This window comes from Drosophila novamexicana, unplaced genomic scaffold (genome assembly GCF_003285875.2).
Source record: "Drosophila novamexicana strain 15010-1031.04,08,12 unplaced genomic scaffold, DnovRS2.1 tig00001856-arrow-arrow-pilon, whole genome shotgun sequence".
Lineage (NCBI taxonomy): Eukaryota > Metazoa > Arthropoda > Insecta > Diptera > Drosophilidae > Drosophila > Drosophila novamexicana.
In genome coordinates this window covers 190001-212931 of record NW_020824901.1, presented here as the reverse complement: position 1 = coordinate 212931, position 22931 = coordinate 190001, and the positions used below count along the sequence as shown (strand labels likewise).

General features: G+C 41.1%; 3 protein-coding genes across 3 annotated transcripts in view; 1 reads left to right on the top strand and 2 right to left on the bottom strand.

Moving 5' to 3' along the window:
- Positions 1 to 9305, bottom strand: part of LOC115768615 — a 70019-nt gene extending 60714 nt beyond the window's left edge. The window contains exon 1 of the mRNA XM_030713271.1: positions 9186 to 9305. Within this exon, the coding sequence (XP_030569131.1) occupies positions 9186 to 9271 (86 nt within the window). The 5' untranslated portion in view covers positions 9272 to 9305. The remainder of the gene's footprint in view (positions 1 to 9185) is intronic.
- A 9990-nt stretch (positions 9306 to 19295) lies between these two features.
- LOC115768621 (odorant receptor 9a) lies at positions 19296 to 21371 on the bottom strand. Its single transcript, XM_030713279.1, has 2 exons — positions 20542 to 21371; positions 19296 to 20481 (listed from the first exon to the last, which is right to left on the bottom strand). The coding sequence occupies exons 1-2, from the start codon at positions 21029 to 21031 to the stop codon at positions 19556 to 19558; spliced, it is 1416 nt and encodes a 471-aa protein (XP_030569139.1). The 5' UTR covers positions 21032 to 21371; the 3' UTR covers positions 19296 to 19555.
- Positions 21372 to 21459: 88 nt separating this feature from the next.
- Positions 21460 to 21991, top strand: LOC115768622. The gene is made up of 3 exons (XM_030713280.1): positions 21460 to 21546; positions 21623 to 21699; positions 21784 to 21991. The coding sequence occupies exons 2-3, from the start codon at positions 21625 to 21627 to the stop codon at positions 21853 to 21855; spliced, it is 147 nt and encodes a 48-aa protein (XP_030569140.1). The 5' UTR covers positions 21460 to 21546; positions 21623 to 21624; the 3' UTR covers positions 21856 to 21991.
- Positions 21992 to 22931: the final 940 nt, after the last annotated feature.

The window sequence follows — 22931 nt, the reverse complement described above, 5'->3', positions numbered from 1 at the left end:
TAACATAACACAAGTTAACATTATATAACTTAGCAAAAAAGTTAATTAAATTTCCACATTTTAATTAGTGTGCAAAACAAAAGAAAGCCGCGACCACAGGGGTAACAAAAAGAAACGAACAATTCCATTGTGTGAACTCAATCAAATGCCGAAAGTATTTTGTGCGTCTTAAAAAGGAAACCTAAGAGGAACAAGAGTAAAGCAATTCCATACAAGACAGATTACACTTGAGTTAACAAAACTGCGAAACGGGCACAAGAAACTCACAGTCCTTGGTGCTGGGCAACCAGTCCCGCCTGCTCAATTGTTTCACGTTCACGTTCAATTGTAAACAATTTGTAACCTGTTAAACGGAGCAGCAGCAACAAAAGCAACAGCAACAAATGCGAGCTGCTCTATGCACAGATACAAATACTTAACAAAAATGATTGCCTATATTCGGATATTTGTTGTGTTTTTGGATAGTCGCCCTTAGTTGCCTGTTAGCTCGATACTCGTGTCAATTATGCGCCTGCCTGTGAGCGTCTCGTAGTGTGTGTGAGTTTGTGAGTGTGTGTGTGTGAGTGTGTGTGTGTGAGTGTGTGTGTGTGTGTTGTCCAGCAGCAGCAGCAGCAACATACCTTACAAAAATTCAACGTTTCGGGCGTTGAGCGTTGAAATTTCAATGGCGATTTATTACCGTTACCAACGTGTGCCATATCTAAGCTGGTGTGTATGTGCATGTGTGTGTGCGTGTGTGTGTGTGTGCCTGACAGTGTGTAGTGGCGTGTGTTACTTTTATTTTCTGTTAGCGACACGCAAAAATCGATGATGAGACGACCAAAATAAAAGCCAACCAGCACCCAGAAGTTCAGGTGATAGATACTTTTTTTTTTCTTTTTGTTCTCATTTTCCTTTACGTGTGGCCACGCTCTGTGGCAGTCTCTGTATAGCTGCCACCCGTTTCAATGTGTGTGTGTGTGTGTATGTGTGTGTGTGAGTGCCGCCTGTGATTGATTTGTGAATGGACCAGAGAGACAACGTTGCGCTTTGAAGTGACCTGCGTCTCGTGCCGGGCAATTAAGCAAACCAACGGACGGCCATACAAACCCTTAAACGAAATATAAATAAAAACAAAGCCAAAAAAAAAATAAAACAATATTTTTGGAGGGACGCAATTGAAATTGATTGGGTGCTGTGCAGCGTCAGTGCTGCTGCTACTGCTGCTGCTGCTGCCACGTGCCACATACTAAGTGAGGAACGCAGCAACAATTGCGTCCCCAGGCTGCCAGTTGAACGTCAAAGTTGCGCCCCCAGCCAAAGCAATTGAAGGGCAACTGGGCATGGCAACAGCAGCTGCGTGCTGCGTGCTTATTGTGACTGCCATTACACACGCACACACACACGCACACACAGAAGCTCCTGCACAGAAGTGTGCCGTGTGTCGAATTCCTGGCATGCCTGCATGCTCGTATAATTATTTGCTCAAATCGCACAAAAGTATGCAATGCTTTTTTGTTGGCGCGCACGCTGGCATTTAAGAATGCCGCAACAGCAAAAACAACAAATATATTGACAACAAAAGTGACTGCTTGAAACCTGAGGCGCAGGGCTTACCATGGCAGCCGCATGATAAGCCAGAATAAAAATAATATGTAAAAAATGTTCATTTCAGTTGATTTAATTTGCGCAACGCGGTTTTTGGTCGCGTTGCCACAGGCCCAATGAACAAATGTGTGTCACACACACACACACACAGATGCGTGTGTATGTGTCTGTGTGTGTGTGTACAAACTGCTGCGAGTCCATGCCTTCCAGTTAGCCAGTGAGTCAGTTGGTCACTTTTGGTCCGTTTCAGTTTTTCGAAACATGTCACGTTCTTGGGTTTTACTTGAAATGCCATTTGGCCAATTGCTTTGGCTGCCAGCGCCTATACAGCTCAATCTCTCTACCTCTCTCCCTCTTTCCCGCTCTATATCTCTCTCTCTTGACCCCTCTCTCTCTCTCCAACTGTTTCTCTATTGGCAAGCGCAGCGTGCTCCACACGTAGCTTGCCACGTTTGCTTTGCCAAAAAGTGCATTCCAGCCGACAAACTCACAATTGATTACAAATGTGCCTTGACTGGACTGGCAGGACGCCGCCGTCGACGCCGTCCCACCCCCCCCCCCCCCCCTCCCCGCTCCATTCACCTTTCCATCCCGGCAACGCTCCGCTGTGCGCCCTTTCACACCTGCCAGCAGCGTTTGGGGCACTGAAGAAGCTGCGGTTTCAGCTGCACTTGGCACATGTCAACTAACTAAATTCCGGACACAGTCGTCGAATTCGAATTCGACAATTTGCATTGCATTGGCACAGCTTGTCGATTGCAATCGCGAGCATCATTTGAGGCAACTTTGTGCAAGACACGCTTAAGTATGCCACAAAGCTTCGCATGACAACATGACGTATACGCAATGCAAACACTTCACAGCGCACAGTCCAGTCCAGGCTAAGCCCCCAGTGCATTGGTAAAGTGTATATTACATAAGCGAGCATGCTCAACTAGCACATACGCTGTTCGCCTAATTTAGCCTAATGCTCCGAAACGAACTGCCAAAGTTGGATGTGTTGTTCTTATGTTTTCGGTAGAGAAAACCTATAAAATGTTCGCCTGTTAACTTGATATTCTAGGTACGATATAAATGGTTTATTCCCATTTGGAGGGTATTTAAGTTTTCACACGAAATGTATCGAAGGCGTTATCGACCCCATCAAGTATATTTATATATTCCAGTTGAATAACAACAGTCGCCTTGTTAGAAGTCTGCAAAACTCAAAATAAGGTATCTGGTACAAACCTATTATCGACCATTTCGTTTAGAAAAAAGGCAAACAGCTGGCCACATTGATGCTGTCGCTATTTGGACATAAATCACATATCATATGCCAAGTTTTAAGCCAAAAGCTGACTTGAAGGCTAGCTTGGACCGGGTTCACAAATTGAACTTAAAAGAGAGGAGGCTGGTTCAAACCATAGGCCAAGCTATCGACTATTTTATTTGATAAAAGGCAAACACAGCTGGCCACATTGATGCTGTCGCTATTGCAACCCATCCGAATCAGCGAATCCTTTAACTGTCTGCCAAAACCATTTGCTTGTGGCTAGGGGCAGGGGCATGAAAAAGTTGCTGGCCTAGCAAGCAACATCAGCAACTTTATAATTTGCAGCACAAGCACACACACGCGCGCACTACCACACACGCCCATCCACCCACCCACACACACACACGCACACACGCACACACGTACACACAGAGTAACTTCGACTTTAAGTTGCGCGACTGACAGACGGCGCAAACTTTAAGAAAACATGAGATTTGCATAAATAAATAGGCGTCAAAAGGAAAAAAGCGAAAGAGCCACGAAAATCGCGCATGTGTGTCTGTGTATTTGCGCTTGTGTGTGTTTCACCCATAAAGAATGCGTCGTTCCACTCGCCAAATACGCGCACAGGCCGAATCAAAAAGGACGTTAAAGATGTATCGGCTGTCGCTTAAGGCAACCAAAATCCACTGGCTGTGATTTGCAATATGCTCTCTACACACATGTATTAAATATATATATGTGTGTATATGTTTATTTTTTTTTTTTTTTTGCGTGCATGACACAAAACTGGTTGCGTGCTGGCAACTCGCTTGAAGGCCTTTAAGCTGCTGAGTTTTGTTCTTTGCTTTGCTTTTATTTGGCAGTAGCAGCTCGGCTTTTGTTGAAATGTCTGTTTTAGCTGGCAAAAGTAGCTCACACTTTAAATGCAGCGCCACGCCCACACCCCGCTCCACCCACGCCCATTGCACAACCACTTTGTGGCAGTGGCAGTTATATTTTGTGGTGACCCCTTAACCACACTCTTATCTGAATGTGGTTGAGGCACACATTCACAAAGCTAATTTACATTCCATTAATTGCTGCAATTGACATCAATTTAAATGGAATCCAAGTTGCCAGCTCTATTATGCGGTTTGATATACATCCTCGATTACATGGCTAATCAGCGCTTGTAAACCGCAGGCCAATCTCATGCATTTACCTGGTAATACGCTTGGGGGTCGGCGAGGTCAAAGCTCATGTTAGCTGACGCCTTACAATGCATGTCAAATTTGCACCTGCTCGAATGTCAGCTCGGATTCGAAATTGGAGCCAAGCCAAGTTGACAAGTTGGCAGGGCGCTATTGCATATATATATATATAATGGGCCGATGTTGTAGAAACTTCGACTATGGGTATGCCAAAGGATAGCAAGGATGTCCTTGAAATACAGTTTATCGTGATTCTAGGGATTAGCTAGAAATCAAAAACCTAAGAATGCGTTTTTACTCAAGGTTATTTATGCCTTAGAGGATAGAGAATCGATATCTATCGATAATTGAGAAAAGAGCTAGATATGATGGACAAGAATCCAAATTCCAGTCAAGTCTTGAGCTTAACTCTATCGACTCAGCTGTAATTACTGATCAACTATATAGTAGGTAAATGCTTAGATCGGACAGCTATATCAATCCACAATGAAGCGCTCAGCTCCTGCCCTTAATATTGTTAACTGGGCACATGCACATGTCTTGCCTTGCGACCAAAATCATATCAACATCGAGCTACTACAACATATCAATCCAATTCCAAAGCGGATTACCAATTGGAAAGTGCCAAATTCTTGGTATAACAACCATCTTGGCCACATGTCGTCAAGGGTATTTATGCTTTAATGTTAAGAGATTCCCTAACTGAATTGCTTATAATGAAAATTGCAGTTTATTTTGATCCCATCTCAAACTAACCGACTCAAAGCTAGCCGCGCTGGCTTAGTCTTGCCTGAGATTGATGCATGGGGAAGCTGTCGCTGCGCTTTGGCCTAGTGCTGTGCAGATTGCAGTCGAAGCCTCGTTGCCTTCGGCTAACAAATGGCTTAACAATGACAAGTTGGCTGGCAAAAGGCGCCAGCCTTGGACGGGGGTTGGCTCGGTCGGCGTTTGGCTGGTCATATGTCAAATCCCATGTTGACTTTTGCCACATCAATTTTCTTGCAAAAGCGCATAAGCAATACAAACAGCTGCCGGGATACGGCACAGGTGGCATATATCGCAGCCCGGCAAGGACCAACAAAAATCAGCATATTCCAAATATGTCGACGTTCGTCAAGGATTTGACAGCATAATTAAAATGTTTCTAGCAACAGCTTTGTAGTGCGCATATATTTATTTGCCTTCTATCCATCTAGTTGCCTTTGAGTTCATGCCTTACGCTCTGTTGCCCATCTCAATATCTCGCAGGATGTTCGAAAATGATGAGAAAATCCAAAACATTAACCACATCATTAGCAGGGCGTGGTCACCAGAACCCGACGAACACACCGCCCAGCCACATGCCCAACAAGCACCCACAAGAATCGCACGTGTTTTGACTGCCCAACGAGCTGCTGAAAAGCGACAAGGCCTGTTTCTATCCCTCTGCCGTCGCAGTCCCTTTTCCTGTCGCTGCGCCTCTGCCCAGCGCTGGCTATCACCAGCCCGTCGAATATTTGCCAAATTGTTATTAGAAAAAATGTTTAGTTATTAGCTTTTTAAGCATAACACAGGCCCAGCCGCAAGGCAGTCCAGGAACAGAGTCGTGGTTGGAGCGAAAGAGAGGCGGCCAGACTGAAAATCTCTTGAAATAATATACGCCTCATGCGAGCACAGATAAAAAATTTTGGTTACAGTTCTGGCTCGCCACGAGATGCAGCTCAGGTGGAAATCAAAGCATGGACTATTCCTTGTGGAATTATCAGTATGCATCAAGCTGCCTTAGCTTACATATTAATTTGCTTAAATGTGAAGGTATTCAAAAAGATCGGCAAGTCCCTCATCATCAGCTTATATAACACGACACTGTTTAATACATCTGCCCGCCACCCATTTTTCGCCCATCATATTGCATTCCACATAATTAGGAAAACTTTTAATTACGTATGAGAGGAGAAAAACACATTTACACTTAATTTCTTCCATCGTAGCAGATGCATTTTTACGATACAAAGGCAAATCAATGTAAAAATGCCGCTGGCAGTAAAATTTCCACGTGCACGCGTGGAAAATCAGTGAAAAGCGACTGCATGAAACTTGTTTGTACACAATTCGAACGGTTTTAAGTTCATTTGAAAAGATCTAAAAGCTTGGTAAAAACGTATAAAAAGTTTAGTTAATAAAGGAATGAATGAGTCAATGGAAAACCGTGTCTGGCGACTTTTACTTCAACTTCAAGTTCAACATCTATGTAAAATGCTCTTAAAGTTTCATTTTTTCCAACTGCGTGCTGGCCTAGCCCAACGACTTGGAGGAGGAGGAGCAGATGCAGGAAATCGACGAACAGGATGCCAGCTTCGATAAAACGAATATCCAAATATCTACATACCCTTATCAATATATCATGCATATATACATGCATATATATATATATATATGTATGCGTGAAGATCCCTGCTCGGGCCAGGTAAAGGCTTTCAGGTAAAACCTTCCTTTGCCTTAATGCAGACGACATGCTCGTAACCACGTAACCGAGCTTAAAATGGGCGAAAACAAACGGTGACAACTGTTTTGCTTGTTGCAAGTGAAACGGATAAAAGCGTTGCATTTGAAATCTCACGAGAGTCCTTATATCGGTTGGAATTATCTATCAATTATTATTTCATTATCATGAATCGCACTTAAAGCCGACTTTTAACTGACTGATAATTAAAAATTGAATTGAAGGAGGCAGGGCTTAAGTCGAAATCTAGATTCTAAATGTAGTAAGCCTTAACTTAGAACCTAACCTAAAGGCAGGGCGCTGGTTCTAACCGTAAGCCACTGGACTTCTTTTTGTATCTGCCCTGACAGTTCGTTTTTGAAAAATTCACCAGCTTAGGAAGCCAAAATCTAGATTCGGAATGTGGTAAACCTGATTTAAGAACCTAACCTGTAGGCAGGTCGCTGGTTCAAACCGTAAACCATTAGATTTGCCCTGACAATACGTTTTTGAAAAAGTCATCAGCTAGCCAAGTCTGATGTTTATCAACCTGCCGCCTTTTAACCTGTGTGGGGTACAAAGCGTTTTCAGCGTTAAGCCAAAAGCAACTCCCTTTCGCTTTTCGTGGAACAGTGTGTGCGAGAACCTGCTACCTTGAAGGGTTTAAGCCAATGTAAAGCACAAGTTGCCCCGGCAACTGGCCACAACTGTTTGACTGGCGCCTAAGGCGAGCGCGTGTGTCAACTAATTAGCACATAATTAACAAGAAACTGAGTAGGCAAAAAAGTGGCACGCTCTCTGGCAACGACTGTGGCAATACTCTAAAAGCAGCTCATCAGCAATCAAATTGTCAAGTACAGAAACATCGCTTGTGCACAAATTATATATTCGAAATGTAGACCGTAACTTATACAGGATCGAGCAAAATAATTGAATAGGAGCATGTCTAAAGTGTGTGTCCAAGCATGCAAAGCAGCAACTGGATATTGAATTTTGTTGCCGATTTATGAATATTGAAAATTTTGAAAATTTCAATTTTGCGGCACAACACACTTGAGCTGTGGACAGGCGCTCTCATATCGGGGCAAGCCCCAAAAGTTTCAAGTTGGCAAACAAAAAGGAAACATGTGCAACAGGCATGGGAATTTGCTTTTTTCATTTTTTTTTTTTTAATTCATAGCCAGCACTGAAGTCGGAAAATCAAATGGCACATTCAGAGTTCGGGCGAATTTTCCAGGCTCAAGTTTCGAGTGCAATTTGAAATGTTCAGAAAGTACCTAAGGATGCCCATGAAATGCAGGATAATATTGCTTGTAAACCAAATAAGCCCCATCGTCCTTAATGCTGTCAACCATAAGTGTAATAGTCTGGGTAAAGCTTTTGCACTTTACCTGCCTGAAGTGCCTGCGGCGGCGGTCACATTTTTCTGTAGGAGTTAACACAAGCACTTCAACACAATTTTATAAACTTCTCGACTTAACTATGTCACGGTTTGTCTGACGCATGGCAGTTGAATCCATAAAGTATATTTATATATTCTTGAACAGCGTCAACAGCCAAGTCGATATTCATTTGTCTGTTTCTATGCTGACTAGCCTCTCAGACCGAGGCTATTGACAGACAACTTTGCATATGCTCTTCCAGCTGATATTGGAATCGCGCAGATCGAACTGATATATCAGATAGCCAGAGCTGCCAAAACCTATCTGTTTCCTCCACACATATCGGCCGTATCGACCCAATCGGTCGGAAATAAAGCTTTGGTACCAAGTACTTCTCAGCCTTATGTCTACGAGGATATTTAATTTGCGGCGTGCCGAACATAGGCATTCTTTCAATATTTTTAAGTTTAGCTGCCAGTTAATCTAGCTGTTAAATATACAAGTGACAGTATTGCCACCTTGTAACATCACTCGTATGGAGCTTGTCGTTGCCACCTTATTGACAAGGCGTTACCATATTTGAAATTGTGTTCTTTCTGTTAGCCCTGACTGTCAAAAAATGTGCCTCATTGCAAACTCGTAGTGCCCGAGTATTGTAAAAAACCATATTTCAATTAAAATGTTATCTTCGAACTCAACAGGTTCGGCATATATATAACATATATGTAGATTCACAGAGAAGGATGCGCATAAAACAGGATTTTAGAGATCTTAGCTTAGGGTTTATATATATATGTATATATATATGTGTGTATTATATTGCTATTATTATTGAAATATAATTATGCAAGACAATTTAATCAGAGTCTTGTTTAAGTTGAAAATTTTGATGCTTCTTGTCCGAATATGGGTTTTTATAGTGTTTTTATGAAGGGCAGTTATATAATGAACATTATTCACATGAAAGTCTCAATGAAGGTATTCTGTATAACTTTATTTGGGCATTATGTACTTGCAGGTGTATTGCGCACACATACAGATATACATTGGTGGGCATATGTTATCTTAATGTGCCCATATATATGTACATTGTGAGAAAGTTTCTCATTTGGGCCCTTTGGGCAGATGGCCCAATTAGCTAATGGATATTTAACAGAGGAACAGCAAACGCAGGGAACTGTATTAACACGCATACAAAGACACTTAAGAGTATGTATTGTATATATGTATACAAAATATATATAATATGTATATATTATTATATATAGTAATATAAATATGTATAAATTATGTGCATGTGGACTCACCTCTCGGTATGCGGCTCCCTTTCCCTGTCCTGCTCCAGGTCCGAATCGCAGCCCTGGCGAATAGCATCGGGATCGCCATCAACCATGCCAGCGCTGGTGTTGCTGTTGCTGCTGCTGGGCGCATCCTGCTCCTCGGTCACTGGCGGTGCCGGCGACTCCGATGGCGTCGATCGACTCTGGCTCTGGCTCTGACTCTGGCTCTGACTCTGACTCTGGCTCTGGCTGCCGCTGGTTGTCTCCTGTTGCTCAGACATTCTCTTGTTTTGTTTACGAATTTGGTATCTGATTTGGATTCAACAGTCGCTTTGGGTTCGATGCGTCTTTTGTGCCCCTTGCCGCAAGCTGCTGCACGAAGCGAACTATGCGTTAGCGCCTGAAAGTGGGTGTGGCAGTGTGAGGCGCTAGGCGCGAGTCGTGAGCCGTGAGGCGTAAGGCGTAAGGCGTGAGTGTGCTGCAATTGCTTTTTAATAAAGCCCCTGCCCTTGCCCTTGCCGTTGTCCTTGCCCTTGCCCTTGCCCTTGCCCTTGCCCCGGTCACAATATTAGTGGAACCCAGGCACAGAAATAAAATACACAAATGAACAGAAAACATAATAAAAACTAATTGGGGATACCTTGGAAGTCTACTTAGTATTGTCTTCGGTTTTTCCAGCTTGACGTTTCTGTTTTGCTTATTAAGCTGCCAATTATAAGTATAAGCCAAAAAAAAAAAAAAAACAATGAATAAACAACGGAAAAACACAAAAATTAAAAACAACGCAAAAGCAAATTTTACTTTTTTTTTTTTGTAATTGAAACAGTTGCGAAAGTTGCTCTGTTGCCACGGCACCAACAATAAGTTTTAAGTTGCAAAATCTCAATTAAATGACATAAGCTCAAACTGAAACTTAAAAGAACATTATGCATTTTACAACTAATTAGACTGGACACGCTTTGGGGACCTTATTGGCTGGGGACCTTCAGCTGGCACAGAGCTCTCATAAATGTACTTTCCAACACTAGAAGCTATTTGAGTTTTATAACCAGACTTAAGCACGCTTGAAATACAACATGCAACAAAATAGAGAAATCTTTCATCTACTTTCTAACACTAAAAGCTCTTTAAGCTTTTAGAGAATTTGTTTAATATGAATTACAACCTGCTGAAGTGAGCGAGAAATAGAAAAATCTTTTATCTTCTTTCAGGCACTAACAGCTTCTTAAATTCTTACTATTACTACCTCTAACTCTAGAAGAGTGAGCAAAAAATCGTTTTAATTTTGCTCCGTTAAGGCTTTAAGTTACTTTCGAACACTTAAAATTCCATCGACCTTATAACTATAGGTGAGCTGGGCTTAAAATACAGAGCCAGCTTTATTGAGTACAATCTGTTAGCTTAAGCAAGTAATTGTTTAAGATAGTTTGACCAATTGCACTCTATTTAATGAATTAAATCGCTAGAATCTCTGAAAAGTGTGTTGAAAATAACACTAAGAAATACTCGAATTACTTGCTGGAACAGCATTATTCAAATGCGAATCCTAAATATTATCTCTATGCTTAGCCTCAGCAAAAGTTATCAAAGTTGGACGCAGCGCTGTACAACACTGGTAACTGTTATTAATTTATAGAAAAACTGCAAGTCAGTAACAATTGTAATCCACTTTGTAAAATATTTAGCATAATGCACTTGAGAGGCTTGATTCATAAATTCGTAAAACGATCAACTTCGAAACTCAATTATATTTTTGTGCTTTGTGTCACAGTATAGCAGCTGGTGTTAAATGCTAACGAGTGCATGCTAAACGGCAAAGAAACCAAGAAGCTGAGGTCGAGCCACAGCAACCACATTGCGGTGGGCTGTGGGCAAAGTATGCAAATGGAAATGGAAATTGAAATAGAATTGGAAATGGAAATGTGCAGGAAGTTGGAGGCAAAATAAAAAAGAGCTGGCAAAAGAGAGAGAAGCGCAGCAATTTAACATGCGCTCAAATGTGGCATCAATAGCAGCATTTAGCTAAGGACCAACAAGTGGTCGATTGACGGCAACGAGCAGCGACAGCGGCGGCAAAGTGAAAGAAATTTAATTGAAAAGGATACAAATTTAATGAGCAACTGCGACTGAAGCACTCGCAGACTGTGTGAATAAAGTATGAATGGCAAATGAATGGACGGATGAGCGTGACAAGTGGGAACAGCGATTAGATTAGAAAAGCGCGCGGGCTCATAAATAAAAGCGTACGCTGTCAAATCTGTCAACAATTGAAGCCAAAAAGCGCGAGCGCTGATAAGTATGCTACACTTTTTGCGCCCCAGCGGACTGCCGTTTGGCAACCCAAAAAAACTATATATATACAAAAATAAAAGCAAATAAATAAATGAAAGCAATCAGCTGCTAAAACTGACCATGAAGCGCGCACAGCGAGCAGCTGCTTGACGGTCTGGCGATTTGACAAAAAAAAAAAAAAAAGCGCATATCATAAGCGTCAGTTTTGCCCACAATTTGCATATGAATGATTCACCAACCAGCCGGGATATAACAAAAGGCGCACTAGCTCGGGCTTGCTCTCAGTCGCTTGCTGCTCTGTTAGACGCTTGCCAGCAGCGACACGAACCTTGACTGTCCTTCACAGACAGATTAATGGGCGAGGGAGTGGGAGTGGGTGCGAGGTAGACAAGCTGACACCCACACACCCACACACCCAGACACCCACACACACACACATGCTCATCAAATATGTAAAGGCACCAAAATTAACCCAAAAAAAAAAAAATAAAAATAAAGAAGAAAACGCAAAACGAAAGGACCAAAAGTATGAATATATGAGGCAATGGCAAAGGGCAAAAGCTGCAAACGTTTGCATTTAATGGAAACGCAGCGAGAAACGCCAAGGTAAGCATAAAAAATGGCTTTATAATAGCGGCTACTGCTGATACCTGAACCGGTCAGCCCAGCAACGGCAGCGGCAGTGGCAGCAACAGAAGAACCTCTACACACACCAACACCAACACACACACACACACACACACACACACAGAGCCAAGACCCAATCACCTTTGTGATTGTTATGATTGTCGCTTGCGCTCTTATAACTGTTCTTCTTCTTCTTATTGCTGCTGCTGCCGCTGCCTTTGCCGTTATTGTTATTGTTATTATCGTACTTCTTACACACACACACACACACTCGCACACACTCGCCCACTCCCACACTCACAACTCTTATCGCGCTGCCGCCACATAATAGACATATATATTATATATTTTTTAAAAGGTTTTTAAATCACACTGCAAACACTCGAACATAAAAAAAAAAGTTATTAGTTGTTCTCACTCACTGTTAAAAAAAAATGCTTAAGACCTTCTAGAGTTGACTTTCACTATTCTTGAGTTCCAATTGCTCGTGAGTTCCAATTAATTGGCGTGCTTAGTCTGATTGGATTGCTAGCTCTGGGTGTTGTGCCGAGTTCAGGCGTACTCTGTTTGCTGGATTCTGTTCTCGAATACGCTTGCGACTGCTTGGTTTGGCTTTTGGCTTTTAGCTTTTGGTTGTTTGGAGTTAGATTTTTGGCTTTGACTGTTTGGCGGTTGAATTTAATGGCTTCCACAGTTGGCTAGCTTCGGCTCGTTGCTGCTTGGCAAACGTAACCGACAAAGGCTTGACAGGAACTGAAGTCGCTTGCTAGCAGGACACGTTATTTTAAATTGTTTACCAGCAGCAGCAGCAGCAGCCGACATACAGCGCATCGACTGTTGCTTCCTCAAGCTCTGTTCGCTAGCTGTTGTTTGCTTGCCGCTCTGTTAAGCGTTAACAGCGCTCTGTTAACCAGCTCCGAAAGCTTTTTGAACGCACTTGCTGTGCTTTTCGTTCGGAGTAAGCTTCGGCTGCATGTAGAAATTCAACACACACACACACACGCACAACACTCCAACCTCCCTACCCCACCCACCTCCCTCTTACCACATTCTACCCCTAGCTGACGCGCACAAACAACTCATAATTAGACATCGAATATTAAAAAAAACGTACAAAAAAAAATTTAAAAAAAAACATGTTGTCAATGTTATTTCTGGTCTTCCTTGTGACAGGAATACATTTGAACACCTTTTTTTTAATTTTTTATTTTATTTAAAACATTGCAACTTTTATGCTTTATGCAATTGCTCTGATAGAAAAGATTGCTAAGCTTGTTTACTTTCAATTTCTGTTCATATATCTCCAGTATTTTGTCAGATATCTCCTATATGCGGTTTCCTAAAATATATATATAAATACTTGAGTTAGCTGAGTAAATAGATACAAATTTAAGTCAGCAATCAAGAATATGTCTGCCATTTCAGAAATAAATCAGCTTCATCAACTATTTTGTATTTATTTTAATTCGGACTTTTTACAAGTTTTTCGTTGCCTTTGCTTTGGCTTCTTAATCTAATGTGAAAGCTTATAAGCACTCTGGTCAACAGATTTTAAGCTAACGTCAGGTAAACTTTATTTAGTTTCAACTATTTGTTGCATACACTTCTGCTGCAGTCGGGTCGAATCACTATATTGTATAACTGTCAGAGGAATGAGTCGAAAATAAAGTTCGTTTATACAAATCTTGTATGCTTTTTGAGCAATTTTAACCCAATAGAAAAACATATATATATATATATATATATATATATATATATATATATATATATATATATATGCTAGGATATTTAAGGGTATTTTAGGTATTCAGTCTTCGGCGTGCCGCAGTCATATGGCTTTTCGCTCTGGCTCAACTTATAAATATTAATAGTACTTTTTGCTTGCTCTCTTTTCCTCAGATTTCTGTTGTTTTAATATGATGTCAACACTTGGATAATGTTCTTAAGCAACTCCATTCCGGCTTTAACTCTTTGTGGCCCACTCTCTCTCTCTCTCTCTCACTCTCTCTCGCTCTTTGTTTCTTTTATTAATCAGCTTTAATTTGCGTTTATATTCAACTGCAGCTCTGAAGTATTTTCCGCTATTCAATGAAACAGAGCACGGACTAAGTTACTGAAATCTCGTTTTCAAATGCCGCGTGTCATGCATTTAATTAAAAAGTTTTGTCAAAAGCCCGGCGGGGTGCAATGCGACCTGCTAGGCAACCATAAGACAAGATTTTCCACATTATAAACATGTTGTAATCGATTCAGATGACTTTCAACTGTCGCCATGCAGATATTTTGTTATGATAAATTGTTTAGCTGTTTACACCCTTCGCGTCAGGATATATATACATCCGAAGTTTACAGTTTCTAGATTGAGGAGCGTCGAAGATAGTGGTCATGAGAATCGCATAGAAAGGCAATATTCAAATATTTACTTTCCGTGAAGCGGTTACTTGGACATGTTTTTGTTGTTTGCTATAAAAGTGCATTATAGTTTTGGCCAGATCTGATTCTCAAAAATGGGTTGGTTTAAAATAAAAACATTTTGAGACTTAGCCCCAGATGCATATCAATTGTCAATTAATGTAGCTCGCATCTTGTATAAGAAAATATATACGACTTTCAATATTTTCAGAACAACGAACAATTATAAATTAAAAATCATACCATTTCATTAAAATTATGTAAACACCTGCAACCAAAATCTGGGGTCAGACACACACAATAGCCGAGGCATTTTTTGGTGTCTATTGCCAATTCTCAGTTAAATTTACAGTGTATAGATATGACATCCAAAAATATTATAAGATACGAAATATAGTCAAATAAAAAGAAATTATATATATATATATATATATATATATATATTTTATGGAAACGTGGCGAGAAAGGCTCGGGCTAAATTGGGACATAAGTGCAACATTTCAAGTCTCCAGCTCGTGAATACGGACAGATGGGGTTTAGACAGATAACTCTATGTGAACATATACTTTATGGAAAAGCTGCCTTTCGCCTGTTTCGTTCATTTGTTGGTACAACAATTGAACTGTGCATAAGAGACAAACAGACGAGTGTTGTACAACGCTGCGAGTCTTTACGTTATTACGTCATTTGGCAGAGCGAAATTTAGATTAATTTTGTTATATTTTAATCAATTTCAACTTTTTAGGAACGCATTAATGCAGAATAGCCCAAAAACCAAAAGTTGTTTGCGTACAGTGGAAACTTTTATGTAAATCAACGAAATATCATTTTAAGCAAAAGTTTTATCTGACAAGCTTGTACGTTAATAGCGCTACCTATGCGAGCTGTTACGTTACGTGGCGTTGCATACGAAAAGGTATTTCAGACAAAGTGCTATGTGAATGAATTTCACATTTGCATTTTTTGCTCGATGCCTGCAACGCTGGATGCTCTTTAATTGTTAGACAGTCACTTTGAGGCTTCCCGCCGCAACAACAACAACAAAAACAACAAAAACAACAACAACAGCAACGACGAGAAGAGCCACGGCTAGAGCAAATACAATGGCGATGGCTAAAACAATGGCTCATATTTCAGCTTGCAGCAGCAGCAACAAGATGAACAAAAGTCAACCTGCCTGGCCAGGTGGTTTATATAGTTTATTTATGGTGCACTAATTGAGTCTGCAGTGGGCAAAGTTTTAGCCAGAGCCTTGTTGCATGCCACATGCCACACGCCTCACGCCACACGCTACACGCCAGACTCTGCCTCAAATGAATAAAGCAAAACTCTTCGGCTTTTCCATTCAGATGCTGACAGCTTCTTGAACAAGCCATATAGAGAAATGTAGCACAATCGGGGAAAAAAAAAAACAAAGCCATCCGCCTGAATATTGTCATGTGATTGTGTCCAATGATCCGCAAATTTATCATGGATTCGTTTGTTTTTGATTTCTTTAAAACATAAATCTGAACAAGAAGCATATTTCCAACAAATGTTTCATATTTTGGATGCGAAACTTCTTTTGGAATTTTCAATAGATTTTTGATTAATTCAAATAATTTGTATACCCTTGTAGAGGGTATTCTAATTTTGCCATGGAATGTGTATCGCATAGAAGAAGACATCTCTGAGCCCATACATTATATATATATTCCAGATCAGCATCAACAGCCGAGTTTATATAGTCATGTCCGCCTGTCTGTCCGTCTGTTCCTCCTTCTATTTCTATGCGAACTAGTCTCTCGGTTTTAAAGCTTTCGTCCTAAAACTTTGTTTCGGTTCGTCTATTAGTTGCGGTTGGACCGGATCGATCCAAAACTAGATTCTTGTTTGGCAAACTTTTTGGTTTATCAAGATAGCTTACCAAACAATCTTATCAACATCGCACCACTATATCATTTAGCTGCTATAGGATAGATGGGTGGAATAGTAGAATCTTCTATGGCAAAGTCTTCTGTTTTCAAAGTTATTTTTAACAAACTCAGCATATTCGAGCTTCACTTTTCTCACATGGCTGCAAAAGGGAATTGTCCACAAGGGTACTAAATCTTCGGCTTGCCAAGGATATCCTTACTTTTTCGCTTCAAATGCTTTTATTATGGCAATTTAACAAATAAACACTGAAATGACAGCAAGTTTTGAAACGGCGATCTCACGCTGGCTAGCTCAACGCTCAGACAAGTAGCCTTTATCATTTAGACTGTGTGAAATTAGTTAATTTTTTTGAGAATTCAGAGTATTGCAATTATCTTCAATATGTATTCGCTCCATCTAGCCCCGCTTTTGGAGGCTGTAAAAAGCGCCAAATTCTAGATACAAGTTCAAGTATTCAAGCTAACTGGAAATTGTTAAGGTGACTGAAATAAATCCCAAATTCACTTTATAAAAGGCTACATTAGATTTACGTAAGCAGGCAAGAAACGCGGTTGGCCCAAATGCGTTTCGAGGAGAGGCACATGTAATTGAATGGCGCATGTAACGCCAAGAACAAAACGGTCAAACTCCAGAAAAATGTTATCGATATATTCGTCAGGTAAAACGCAAAAGGCGTTGCACAACAAACAGCCTGCATCAATGATACGTAATCAAAAGCCTTGGTAACTGTCAAATCCAAACGGAGCTATAATCGGAATTTGCAAGCTAATCAATGAGCACCGAGCGTAAGGAAAGGCACTGACAGCTATATAATATAAATACAATGGTGGACAAAATAAAAAGAACAGCCACATTTGCATTCCAGAAGACACAGCATGATCGATACAATATTATAATATGGTATACACATATAAGTGTGCCTGAACTTAAAGTAAAAGTGAGCAAAAGTTGGCAAAGTTTTTGCGGTTAGTCTGCGGCAATTCAGTAGCAAAACCGGATTCGAAATGTATTCCGTTCGGGTCAGTAAATTGGTAAGTCATTGAAAGGGTAAGAACACAAACCGCTTAAGCGTGTTGCCTGCCCCATGCAAAGACAACCGAAAATCGTACAATTTGTCAATTGTTTTGCGGGCAACAAAAGCATTTTTATGAAGCTGTTCGGACTTTTTTGACCGCCACTATTTATGAATATGCATATATTATGCTTATATAAATGCCAAATGCAGCTTGTCTATAACAGAAGCCCAATCTGCGACAGCAGTCAAAAAGGTTCAATCGCGGAGCGCAACGTTGCGTATACGTTATATTTGCCAATTGCAGGCTAAACTTATTATGCGCCCGTTCGTTAAGTGGAAACGAGTATATTGGTTTTGCGCTATGTCCGCATTTAAGGAATATATCTATATGTATTTGTATGTACGTGCGATTATTTATTTACATATATCTTTTGTAGTTTTAAAGCCCAACTAGCCACGCCCACCAGGGAATGTAACCAGTCAGAGAATTCGATATTTCCTTACCAAAAATAGGCGTAAAATGATTGCATCCGAATGTTAAACAAAACTCTCGCAGCTTGTTAGACACTTAGTTTGCATAGATATTTCACATCCTTCTATTCCCCCTAAGGTCAACAGATCAAATCGAATTGAAACCTTGGGTGCCAACAGACATATGCATGCCATCAAGCTATTAAAACAACGAACTTGGCCAAGAATGCATTTCTTATAATGTGGAACGAAAGGTAGAAAAAGTGTGCTTTAAGAGTCTGTTCGACGCTCGGCTCAGGGTATCAACGCGTCGAGTATACCCGTCCAGAGGGTGATTTCTTGCTTACGCAGTTATTATTACGGTCGACTGCAACACGCTTACTTGCTGCTGCTGCTGCTGCTGATTCTGATGCTGCTGCTGCGCATCAATCACGATTCGTGGGGGCAATTGCTGCAAGCAGCAACAGAAGATGGTTGGTAACTGCAACACATATGCATATTTACATACATACAGACACACACACACACACACACACACACACACACACACACACACACACACACACACACACTTGTATGGTGTTTGTGGTAGGGTGCGCGAGTTGGTTGGGGCTGTTGGCTGTAGTCTAGCAACCACAGACAAGCCATGCTATTCGAGCTTTGCTTTGAAATAGACTGGCGGCAATCTTTCAATGTGCATTTAGCTTATTTGTTTGGTTATTAAAAGAAGCGCAACAAAATAGATAACTTGACGGGCAACAAACTAAACAACTAGACAACTCAATAGCTGCCAAAGGTAGCCGACAGAAGAGAGTTTATTATTTTCGAACTTTGATGCAGCACTTTGTGCGACTTATTGCCCAGCTAAATAGTCCTGAACATATGCGCAAAGTTTTAAAACTTCCAATTGGCTTCTAATTAGTCACAAAGCTATGTTCACAATAAGCGAGAGTGTCCGACTAGACGATAGCCTGAAGCTGCGTTCACAATTATTCAAAAATTCTAGCACAAATGAGAAATTTATTCTTGCGTTACTTCGATTTTTATAGTACGACCTTTATGAAATTTGCAGGTGAGTAAGTATGACATACATAAGTATGTATGTCCCAAAGCCCAAGGATCTACCATATCAAAAAAGTTTCTTTCAGTTATAGAGTTTCTTTCAGTAAATATATACGACAGGTCGAGTTTAGCTTCTATAATCTTCGAGCTATACTTGAAAAACATGTCTCAAAATCGACACTTATCGATTTTATGAAACTAAAATATACAACAATAAACTTGTTTCGCATAGGGTATACGAATAGATATATATACATATATATATATATATATATATATATATATATATGTATATATATATATTTTAAGCCTCCAGCATCTTTGGGGTACGGACAGATGGAGACACCGGCAGACAGGCTAGAAATGGCTTCGGAGATACTTCCTTCTGCATGTTATATATACATTTCCCCAAAAACCATTATACCCAACTGTAATTGTGAAATATTAACGGAAACTTACATGATGCAATATTCAAATTTTAAACACAATGCGTATCACATTTCATGGACAAATCATAAAGTGCCGAGCAAGTGTAAGGGTAGCAAGGGCAGCGCGCATTTAAAAGGATAGGTTGACGTCGAGCGGTTGACCAGGTGCATGTTTATGACTGCTCCGCAGCACTGAAGGAGCGCAGCATCATAACATAGGAAATGGCCGAGCGAACCACCTGTAAAGGAGAGAAAAAAATGCGAGTTGAGTAAAGTAATTGGCAGCTGGCATGTCTTGAACGTACCGCTGAAAAGGTTGCCATGTTGGGCTCAAAGAAGTAGCCGTTCAGCTGGCAGGGTCGCTGGGCGCGCATGATGGCGACAATGAGCAGCCGCTTGGTTCGCGGCGCAAAGTCCACCCAGTTGCTATCGTAAAGGGCAACGGCAAAGTCGGCACTGGCCTGCTTCATATTCTCACCGCAGTGCGAGTAGATGAACAGGGCGATAAGCAGGGAGCCCACAAAGAAAACAAAGTAGATGCATTCCGGGGAGGGAAACAGGTCGGCCAACTGAAATCCAAGAAAGCACAGCTGCAGCGCCGTTACAAAGAACTGCATAAAGACCAAGGGTCGGAGGCTGTGTCCCAGCTGGGTGCCAATCAACAGACCCGTCTGATGTAGTTCCAACACCTCCACCAATGCCTGAAACTCCTGCTGCGGGGCTTGACTCCTGGGCAACAGATGTCTGATGCGATGCTGGGCAATCTTAAAGACGGCGCACACATTGTACGTAAAGGCAAATAGCAGCGTATCCATGGCCAATGACATGGTCACAGCACCATAGCTGGCCATTAGGTTCCAAAGATAGGTGGGCGCATAAGGTAGAGGCGCCTGATCGCTCCACGGATAGACACCCGAGTGGGGCAACTCCAGGTGGGTGAGGCCTGTGCGCAGCCGGGTCGTTATCATGATGACAATCGGCTTAATGCCAGCAAAGATTAAGGCGCCAATGAAACAGCGCATATAGGTCAAGCTCAGGGATTGATCGCTGCGGTTCTCCGCCTCCACAATGGCCGCTGTCTCAGGCAAGGCTTTGATCTCTGCAGAAAACGTCGTTATTAGCAACAGGATACGAAATGATTTAACATCCCGTCACTTACCCCGCTCGAGAATATCGCGTATGCGATAAATGAGCTGAACAAACCGCTTGCGATAGTAGACAAAGACGGAATACTTGACCAGAGTTAGCATTATGGCCAGTAGAGAGCCCATGGCATCGGACATGATGCTAACGTTGGTCAAGTTATGCAGAATCGAAAAGAAGAGTGGAGCCATAAAGAAGCCCATCAGGCCAATTACTAGCAGCGTTAGTTGTGGACGATCGTGGGAGCTGCTGCTGTTCCACAAATCGTAGCCCATCAGACGAAATGCCAGGACTTGCACGCGCAGAAAGTAAGCCGCATCCATGGTTGCAGTTAATCCGTGCACGCGGCAGCTTGTCAATGCCTTATATATTCGCCCGGAGGCACACATACATATGTGCGTGCACCAAGTGGGTGCGGCATATGACAATGGTGACATACGACCTTCATTGGCCAAGTCCCCATAGAATTCCGCTTTAATTAAATATGCGCATATATTTTTTGCCATTGTAGAGCTGAAGAGCCAAAAGCCAGGTATTTACGGCTGCTTAAATGACAACGCATGAGGGCTACGATTTTTTAATTACACAGTCCAATTTTCTATTCAGTTGCGCCCGTTCTCAGGCTGCACTCTATAATTTTAATCGCAATTAATCTGTGTAGCTGCTCGTGCGGATTCAAAGCGCCTAATCCTTGTAATTAAATGAGATTTGCCAAAGCTGCAGTTGACATTTGACAAGCAAGCTAATTCCAAAGCCATGCAATTAGTGCAGTGCGGTGGTGTTAACAACGCAAAAAATGTTGTTTACTTTTTTAATTTTTAAGCGCCAACGTTAGCTATTATCGATAGTTGATGGCACGCAGTGTTGTACCATACAGAGTTGCCCACTCGTTGCGTTAGGTGGCAACGCAAGCACAACAACTGCACGAACTGGCAACACACGCACGGTTGTATAACCCTATTCGCAGAACTTTTTTTTTGGCACTTGAAACAGTTTCAACCCGTCGCAAAACAAACTGAAAGTGAGTTAGTTAAGCCTGCTGCAACTGCCACATATTAGTTAAATACATATTATTTAAATTCATCTTACATTTGCAGCAATGGCTGGCGAACAAGAGAAACTGACCGGCCTGGCCAAGCACTTCAATGGCACAACCATGGCCGGCCGTGCCAATGTAAGTAGAGTTGAGCTCATCTGTCAGCCAATATCGTGCAGATTAGCTTGAATTTTGTAATCGCAATATTATTACATTTTGCAGGTGGCCAAGGCAACATACGCAGTCGTGGGCCTGCTCATTGCCTACCAGATCCTGAAGCCAAAGAAGAAGTAGATGGCATGCTCTGCCACCTGCTTGGTGCCACCAATTTGATGCGCTCGTCGTCCTGGTCAGGACACAAGCCATGTATATTTATGTGTAGTGCAAGATCTTAAAGGAATAAACAATTTAAATATCTAACACACGGAAAGCCGAAAACCGAATTTCATTATGTAATACTTACAGACTGTTGGGAGTGTATGCAACAGTCGCTTCACACGGATGCATTGAAATAATAACAATATTGTTTTATAATACTGCCCTTGGGCAAGCTAATGGCTTTAACCGGGCCCATTATGCACGCTATGTGGCCCATGAGTTTAACGTGTATCCTTGGCTGTGCGACAGCGACAAACAGCGAGCATGCTGTCTCGCTCACATTTGTAGTGGCCACTATTCTCGCTCTAAATCGTTGCCATATCTTTGCGAAGTTTTGCACGAGAAGGAATTGTTGAATTGTTGTTGCTGTTATTTTGTTTTAAATATTTTATTTATTTAAAGTTTTTATTTCATTTTATCGAATTTGCTTTAAATGATCCGTTTTGGGTTGTTTTTATTATCTATATTTTTGTTTTGTGTTCATTTGTTTTAGCTCAGTTTTTCGAAATTTCAGTATTACTACAAATTAATTAGAATGAATCAAATGTAAAAATGGTTTACATATATGTACGTATGTGTGTATTATATGCCCATGTATTTAAATTGTTGCTTGGTAGAGATAGAGACGAAAAACCATATATGCAATTTAAAATATATATAAATTAATCATTTATCAATTCTATGTTTATGCTATAGCTATAAAATATATCTTTTACATGTATTGTGTAATAGCAAGCGCTGGCCATTTTGCAACTGCATCTGCTTTTGGATTTCACTTTTGTTTTTTTTTTTTTTACTCTTGTTAATAACTAAACCGTTTGCCCTGGCAAAACATTAACATATATCGTATGTATGCATTTAAATTTGATTTGAATTTTGAATTTGTAGCTGCAGCAGCCGAGCGAAGTGCGAAAAATACATACAAATGTACTCCTATATATGTATACATATATATATATATATATGTGTGTATATATAGTATGTATTTAGGT